This window comes from Saccoglossus kowalevskii, chromosome 16, assembly GCF_978046115.1.
Source record: "Saccoglossus kowalevskii chromosome 16, keSacKowa6.1, whole genome shotgun sequence".
Classification (NCBI taxonomy): Eukaryota; Metazoa; Hemichordata; class Enteropneusta; family Harrimaniidae; genus Saccoglossus; species Saccoglossus kowalevskii.
Genome location: NC_140656.1, coordinates 3037253 through 3046842, shown reverse-complemented (window position 1 = coordinate 3046842; position 9590 = coordinate 3037253). Strand labels below are relative to the sequence as shown.

The window sequence follows — 9590 nt, the reverse complement described above, 5'->3', positions numbered from 1 at the left end:
TAATAATTGAATGTGGCAAAATAAACAATTGTCTAAATATAACATTGACTTTTTTGCGCGAATTAATGATTAATATTAATGATTGAATTACTTCCTTGAACTTAATAGTTCTAAAGTTCCCGTTTGTTTATTTGACACATGTGTAAACCGAAAGAACCACGTGTTTTGTTTTTCACTTTCTTGGGTCTATCTGTAATTTTAAGCTATTAGAGAAAGTGACATGTGTTTCCACGGTGTTTAATGATATATTAGCTTATAAGAATGCAATGGCAAATAGGACGCATTTTGTCAACACGTGAAGACAGTATTTATTTGTGATTCAGTTAACATCGTGTCATCTCAATTTAAAACGTAGCATTTCGAATCATTTGAAAGTCGCTGCTATTGATTTTTGTGATCGGAGAATGATATTCGTAATCATAAATAAGTGCAAATAAAGCAACACATCGTCAAAATGGGTCGGTAAATAATGTTTGGGCTAAGGAATCGTGTCAATGGACAAACACTAACCAGTTACTAGTATTTCACAAGTCGTTTATGCTTCATTGATTGTCGATTAAATGAGATACATCGTCCTAATGAAATCATAATCCACTGGACCTTTTTTGATTGACGTTATTGCATCGTGTGGGTCATCAACTGATTTATGGTGAACATTTATAAAACTCGTATTATCTCTTACCAGTGTGGTGTTTAAATCATATCTCGCTATCAGGCAGAATCGCATCTTTGTGAACGATGAACGATGAAACTACGTGTCACACTAAAAATGCAATTCTCCGTTTTGAGTTAATACAGATAAACACTTAAAGTCATGTTGAATTCCGGGTGTCGATATGAAGCTAAAAAAACAAACATCCCGTATTCGACTCAGCAAAGGGATTATGTTATAGCGCCCTCTCACAGCCAGCACTCACTGGAGTAAAGAAAACAAACTAAATAAGGTCGTAGTGTATCAGACTCCGCTTCTTTCTTCTCCGTTGTCCAATTCTGGCGGTTTATTTCCGGTTTAACAGAACTCACACTGTTTTACTACTCGTCGACATTATAGTAAATAGTTATAGCACAGTCAGTTGTCGTAACACCACACAAATAGACAGCTTAGCCATATTGGTTTGGTTCTTGTGAATTTGTTTTGTTCATTTTCTATTCCGTGTGGCAGCATTGTGCCAACAAATTACTTTGAAAATAGTCATGTCGTTGGAGACGGTACCTAAAGAACTAAGGAATATGCGAGCATGTTTGCTATGCTCTCTTATAAAGGTCAGTCTTGTGATTTACTCTGATTTATGAAGTAAATGTGTGTATTTTGTATTTATTTGTTTAGCAGTGAGAAATGCATGAAACAGAGTATGCTCCGAGTACAGTCCTGTAGGTTAGCTTCCTTTCGCTGATCATTCAGTCCCACAGTCCTGAGAAATTATAGAAACCGGAGATTCGACATGTGACATGTGAAGCGCAGTATCGGGTGATTTTAGAGGCATTCGGCTTTGCACCTAAAAAAATAAGCTAGTCGATACGTCTAACTATTCAAAATACCTCTACTGGAAGCAAACTCATCTTGGAGGGGGGAGGGATAATCAGTGGAAGGAGACCATCCTGCAAGACTGTACTCGGGGCTAGGTATGTTGGACCATGGTTTCAATTATTTGAGAGCTGTCATGTGCAATTACACAGCATATGTGTGTTTAGTCACAGTTCCTCTGTATTTAGGATTCAGAACAATAATAAAAAAGTTTTTTGGCTTACATGCCTCAGATCATGCCATGAAGGTTTGACATTCTCAAAGACAGAGCTAAGTTGCGATCCCCCCAAAACAGACAATGATTTTTCAGATTAACCAGTGTTCTCCACAATCCAAAATAGCTGGTGGGTGGCATAATTAGCATAAATTTGCATATTAATTTGCATGTCATTTACATACATCTTTCTAGCATTTATGTCATGAAATGCAATACACACTAAGTTATTTACTATTCTCTTTTTAATTTAATTGAAACATGTTAAAAAATTTTGAAATACAAACAGATTGGTCACTATTAATATTTACGAAATGCAAAAAGTTTGAAATCGGTGATTTATACGTTCGCAAATTATTCTGCGTTCAAGAAATGCAATTCGAGTAACCAAGAGCAAGTACGAGTAATCAGTTATAATGTAGAAAATATATGAGGTGATGTGTTCCCGACGCCAAAACGGACGATTTGTCAAAATAAAACTCATAACATTTTTTATTTGTGGCATCAGTACTCACCCGTGCCGACGGACGGTAAGATGCATTTACGCATGTACGGTCACGATACGTTGCGTTTTCACACGTTGTTTTAGGATTCAAGAAAAATGCTAGCAATCGGCAAAATAAAAGAATCTGCTATGTTCTCGAAAGATTAGACATAAAAAATGGATAAATGAAAAAAAGTACGTGGAAAAGATAACTAAAATATTATTCAATTACAAATACTCGCGGTAAACTAATCCGGCAGCCATGTTTGATGTTTATTACCGCTTTCCGAATTCAGAACACGAACACCCAGAATGCGCTGCTCCCCTATGCAACTTAGATACTAAATCGTTACAGTGGTGGGTGGCCGACGGTCGTTGAATGGGGTAGGCCAAAAGGTCACCAGTTTGCCTTCTCCATGCTGTTTTCACGATGAAAATCGAGCGAACGTTGTAAATACGGCTAGAATTTTAATTTTTGTTCGAGTTTACATACAATATGCTAATATATTTGTTTATTTTCTGTGCATATACATTTCGTTCATATTTAATTCTTTCTTTCGTGATTGGAAGACGATTATTAAAAATACAGCTGTAAATTGAAACCACTGTAGTTGCGTATGGTGAGCAATAAGTGGCAACAATGTCGGGCGACAATGAATTCAGGCGATTGACACATTGCGATGAATACACTTGATAACTGCTTGCAGACTTCCAGTGGTTATTGTTTATGTCTGGACTCTTGAAACAATAGCAAAATAAAGGGTTGGGCAACTACTCTTTTGTTTAGGCTTGGGAAGAACAATGCAAGCTTTTTACAAATAATTTCAGCTGGATGTACGTTGGTGGGCGGGTGTTGAGAGTTACTAGGCGGCCGTAAAACTTGATGGGCGGGCCGCCCACCTAAAACCCCTTGTGGAGAACACTGTTAACATCTTTGTTCCCCCCTCTCCTTATGCTAACCAACTTCCACTTAGCTAACGAAAAAGGAAAGTCCCTTGCGGCCCCCTCGCCCCTAACCTAAGCCCTAATGCATATACAATTAAATTTGGGAAGAGGCACTGGTAAGTAGTACCGGTAAATCTATTTAACCAAAAAAGCTCAAAATTTAACCAAAATTTAATTCTGATGATTAGATTTGAAAGTCTATACGCGATAATGTGTTTGCCTTTGCTTCACACATTATTTTTCCATATACCCTTCTACCCTTTATTGCTTAAATATATTTTCTTAAACTGGAGATTAATTGGTGGCACACTCTAATGGAAGCGTATATTAGACCTAGTAGAAACCATAAGATTATCGATTTTTTTTACATGTTTTCATTATTTACTTTCAGACATTTGAACAATTTGAAATGGATGGTTGTGATAACTGTGATATGTATTTACAAATGAAAGGAAACAGAGATATGGTTTATGATTGTACAAGTTCATCATTTGATGGGTAAATTAACACCAATTTGTCTCTTGAATGTTTTACATATTAATTTGCAATTTTAAACTACATTTATCTTAACTTTTATGTTATTTTTGTTACTGGTTTTTAAAATTTATTACATTACAGCTTAAAATGATTTGTTTAATTTCATTATGGTGTAATCTTTTAGCCTTGCTTGATATACGTTTTACTGGCATCTAGCATAAATAGTTGTAGCCGAAGGTTTACTAGCCAAAGCCATAAGTCTAATATTCTACTTACTGCATACTGACTACAAATGTACCAAGAATATTAGCAGTCATTAGTCTTTTACTGACTATCTTTGAAGAATGAGAGGTTCAGGGGGATATGATCAAAGTGTTTAAAATCATGAATGAGATTGATTCTTTTATTTTGTAATTGAGGTCATGTTTATAAACTAAAATGACAAAGCAGTTATCTCAGTGTGCGAAAATATTTATTTGCATTAATCATAGTGACATGCGTAACAAGTCAGGTGACTGTGTAGAGGCCACTGGGAACAGTGTTGTCAATGAAGTGAAAATTGTTCCTTATGTTTTCATCATTTTTGATTTGTTTTCATCCTTGCAGAATAGTCTCATTGATGAGTCCAGAAGATAGCTGGGTTGCAAAATGGCAAAGAATAAGTAAGTTACATGTGGAGTTTTTTTTGATAGTCAAACTTGTGTATAACGACCCCCAAAGGTAATGGTATTTTTAGATCAACTGGTATAGATGGCGGGGGAGTTTGGATCACTATTTTTTCAAGAAAATAATGAGATGGTACTGCTGCAACAAAAACAATTTAAGGTAACGAGAGGGGAAAAACTAAAAAAAAAAACTTTCTTCTAAAAATCCCGGATTATGCAACCTTATATTGTGTACTTTCTTTATCTTTACAGTGCACGATGCATTTGTTGAGTAATTTCAATTTATTCCCGGAAACTTAGTTGTAGGTGAACACGTCCTTCATGCATTTACATATCATGTTGAATGACAGACTGAAGACAAAGGATTTAATTTGCATACTGATTTGTTGACCATCCAGCTTTATTATATCCTGTGTAATCTATAAGTAGTGTCCGTTACGCGATCGAAGCACAAACAAACATTACACTATAGTATTTCAAGTTTTTCTCGGTGTTTTAATAACCTAATATATCATGGGAAGGAGTTTTAAGATGAAAAAAAAACTGGTCGGCAAAAAATGTCTGACGCCGTTAACAGATATCTAAATGAAAGTGGCCTGGGCTCATATTACAGTCAGCCCGCAGAGTGAAATCAAAAATGTAACTCCGTGACTGACATTTTTCCTGCGTCAAAAAAGAGTGGACATTCTTTTTATGTGAATCGTAAGCTGGTGATCGCGGCTCGTGGCATTGGAAAAGGTAGTCGCGCAATGCGTAAATTTAGTAGCTATATGGGATTACCGCCTCCTCTATTATATCTGGAATCACATTCAGAGAAAACACTCAGAAAGTTTTAGACGTTGCTAAAAGACTAATAGAACAAGAATTTCAAGATGCCACCGATGAAATAAGAAAACTCAAAACAAAATTGGCGGAGATAGACGAGAGTGGTGACACAGATGAAAAAACAGTGGATACAGCGGTTTCTGACGACAGGTCAAGTTGGGTGGTCCCAGTCCGAATTCAAATATCAGTGCGTGAACTCTGGAGGTCATTACCCAATGCCGCACGTAATTCAAATATGTGAATAGTAGAGTTCAGTCAAAATGTACGTGAATAATGCAAACGAAGTGCGCTGCCCAGAGTTTATTATATTATAGTAAAATTTAATATGACGCACGTTGTGGTTTATATTACATATTCACTTCATTTCGAATAAAATAATTCACCATTGGAACATCGATGAATCACAAGTATTTAAAATATTTTCTTGACTTTCCGTAGACACCCGACTACAATCCTTTTTAATGACTTAAATGCGCCCATGTTTATGTTTGCGTAATTATTATGAATGCAATGCATTATCAAGTCAGTATTATGAGTAAGATTGAAATATTCACAGACCCAATACCCCGGTCAGTGCCCTAACAATGGTAAAAGATAAAATGAATTTTGCGTAGTTATCATGAAAGCAATACAATAACATTACAAAGTTGAAATATTCAGAGCTGGTACAATATTGTAAACAAATTTGCGTAATTAGAAAAGCAGTGCACCAAGTAAACGATGTTGATATATTCAAAGTACAGAGTTGCATACAAGTTGCGTAATTACAGTACCGTCGGATATAAGTTTACTAGATCGACGCGCAGAGCATGAAAGAAAAAAGTTGCTAAGATAACACGCCAGTTCAGTGCGTGATTTTGGGTCAAACTTCGGTCAACATACACTTGATGTCAGCATCGCAGCGCAGCAAGTTTCGCAAAGAAGTACTTGAAGTTCAATTGCACCCCAAAATGATGTCACTGATCACTCAGTTGTTGCATCGTGTGTTGTGTCATGTCATGTCCATGATGCACCCCGTTTCGACTTTGGCTTGCTTTTCCTGCTTAGTGCATGTTCTTGTTCACGTAAAATGCGACTTTTCCCCAACGTATTAAAACACTTTGAATTTATACTTTGAATGATTATATTTGGTCAACGCGAAACATTATTTTTTTTCTAAACATTTTCTGAGACCATTTTTATCAGCGCAGGGATATTTTTCAGACAAGATGGGCTTCGTAATATCTGCCATAACATCGCCCGGGCGATCTTTTGGTCCACATTTTTCTAAAAAAAATCGAATTCTCCATAAGATCGCCCGGGCGGGGTATCGGCCGAATCCGGTAGTGCTGACTTAGAGCTAACTGATTATAACAAATCTGATAACGGTACACTCTCCATAGGCTGAGAGTAATTAAAACAAATCTGTACTTGAAGGCATGTATATCCAGTAAGTAAATAAATGCTGTCATGAAGGCCCGCCCTATCTTTAGAAAACCGATTGTACTGTTGACAGTGTTCAACATAACAAAGGGACTTGAATAAATTAAGTGCGCGGTACGCCATCTTGCTCAAGTTAGCACCCACTTTCGACGAAACTGCTTTTGTCACGTTTTAGGAAACAACCGACCAATTTTTCACGATCTAACATTCCAGGCATATCAGATACTTGTATATTTACAAAGTATGATCGAAATGGTCAACATTTTGTCATTAATTAGCTGTTTATCTGTGGCCAAATTCGAAAAAACGTTTTATTGAGTTTTTACGGAAACTAATTTTTGACTATTATAACTATTGAAGATGTCATTTTTCAACATTTTTCTCTACGCTAACAATGTATAAAATTGGCTAAAATATGATGTCTCATGGACGTTTATGTGAGCCGTTGACGTTGAGTTACGAGCTTGGGAACAGGAAGACGTTTGTAAAAGTTAGTCCATAAAGTTCAACAGGCTTTATCTCCAGAACTATGGGGCACATAAAAATTTCGAGACGCATTCTCAAAGATCATTATCTTATAAAGCAACAGTGAAAAGATCAGAAACATAGAAATAAGGAACACTGCGAAACGGCCAATCTTGCAAAAAAACTCTATGTTTAGGAGGTTAACGGGAACAATCGTAACTTAATCCCCTGAGCAAATATCAAGACGAAACATATATGATCGTATTCTGCTTATATCTCAGCTTTCTGAAAACATATACATTGCCATAACTGCATGCTCAGTAACTGGTGAGGAAAGTCCTAAACTCCATTAAACTATAAATTATGTTTCCCCTCTCGCTACCTTAAGTTGGTCAAAATCAAATAAAATTGACTTCACAAAATTAAAAATTGTCATGGGCCGTTTTTCACTAAGACAGCTGGATAGGCTGAGATAGGATAGGATCCCAAAGGGCTAAAATAAGGTAGAAGAGCAATTATCAACAGACTGCACGTTTGAATTTTGTGTAAACAATGTATTCTACGCACATTGTATATATCGTATTAAGACTTGTAACACAGCTCAACAACTGCCATCCTTTTAATAATGAATGAAAAGATAATCTGCCAAAGATTTTAACTTAACAGACATGATGGTTTCTTTTTTAGATCGTTATACCAAAGGATGTTATGCAGTTTCTGTTACTGGACGGTTGCCAGCTGGTATAATTCGTGAACTGAAAAGCAGAGGAATTACATACAGATCTAGGGATAATAGTGTAAAATCATAGTAAATGATCACATTTACATCAGTAGTACTAATGTGGCAGAGACGCATGGGGTTCCAGTCATGTGGCTGCTATCAGCATGAACAGTTGGTTGTACGGCAAATCCTCTAATTTCAACATCAATTTGTTTGGCCAGAAATGTAATCAGCCCATTATGCAGTAATAGTGGCAGATCACAATTATTTTTTTTTATAAGGATACATGTATAATGTTCATAACTTGGTATCTTTCCAGACCCTACAGCTCATTTGTATTTTTAAAAATATATTTTTGGGTCCTTATAATTTCATACTTATAAATGGAATTTATTAGTATACTGCCTTTGTTGTAATATTTGTGTTCATTTCATTTGAAGAAATTTTGTGTTAAGCCAAGATTGTTATACAGAAATATCTTTCTCACTATTTAGATATTGAATAAAAGACAGTTAATGTATACTATTTGTTGAACCAGATTCATTATCTTCTTTAAAAACTTATTAAAAAGCTTATTGATAATTATCATACTGATGTGTCTAAATGACAAGAATATATTAATAACTGTTATCAGTCGTGGGACAGATTGTAATGAAGATAATTACAATGAACAAAATTAAATTCTTTGAAAACATTAACAAAAGTTAAATTTACTTCCACTAGAAAGATTTATTCCCACTTGGATACCTTTTATGGCAAGTATAACAGTATCTGGTTAAACAACACAAATAATGAAACTGATGCCTGGGGTTATTTTGTCAATAATACAAGCATAGATACTGTGGACTCAATTAGTGATGCTGACAGCAATGACTTTTGGTTTAAAGTAGATTTAGATAAAAGACCAGCTGGTAATTTTCATACAGATTATTTTACAGACAGCGCTGACAAAATATTTTGTTACACTCCTCGTGAAAGATGCATACCGATAGTACTTGTCATTTTTACAACCAAATATTGTGTAGTGGTAAAAGATAGTACCGTTACATTATAGTACCATTTGTAAATGGCAACTTGAGAAACAAGTAATATTCCAAATATTTTGTTTCAAGTGGAAAAAATTGCAAATTAAACAAATCCAAGACACTGCGAATATCTCAATCCATAAATGTGAAATTAATGACTCACTCACAGCTGGTGTATTAAGACATTGACAGACTTGCACAAATACATGTAGGGTCTTTAGAAACCTTAGATCACCTTCATATTTTGTTCACTTACTAAGAATACTGAAACGTATGCAAGACAAATGACACGTACTGATGATTAATATCTCCCACCCTTCAAAAAAAAGACTTTGTAGCATCTGACCAGATTGTTGTAAAAACCTTGTGTACAGTCAAACCGTAGTACAACAAAAATGTATTTGAGTTAATTAGTTTGGCATGAGGTAATTAAAATTGTTTCACAAACAAAAGGCAAATTATTTTAGTCTCTAAAGGAGGTGAATTTGCAAAAATGCAGCTGAATGAGTGTTTACACAAGGCGAGTGAGATCGATGAGTTGTGTGTAGATTCATGCTGTGATTTGTATTTGAATGCAACACTTGACTCGCTATGATGTTTACATCAGGTATGATTTCTACAGAAATAAATTAAATACAGTAACACTGTAACACAGACAACCGATGATGGGGCTGCAGAAAAACCACCTAAAATTCGCAGTATTACAGTGTATGGCAACTCGGACGCTAACTGTTCTGTTCTATGTGTTTGGGCCTCAAACATTTACTAGATGTACCTCAACAAGCCATAAAATGATTGTTAAAGGACAGCTACAAGCTACGG

General features: G+C 35.5%; 1 protein-coding gene across 1 annotated transcript; it reads left to right on the top strand.

Moving 5' to 3' along the window:
• Positions 1–949: 949 nt before the first annotated feature.
• On the top strand, positions 950–8268 carry LOC100374013 (transcription elongation factor SPT4-A-like). Its single transcript, XM_002733842.3, has 4 exons — positions 950–1263; positions 3560–3666; positions 4252–4307; positions 7710–8268. The coding sequence occupies exons 1-4, from the start codon at positions 1195–1197 to the stop codon at positions 7829–7831; spliced, it is 354 nt and encodes a 117-aa protein (XP_002733888.1). The 5' UTR covers positions 950–1194; the 3' UTR covers positions 7832–8268.
• Positions 8269–9590: the final 1322 nt, after the last annotated feature.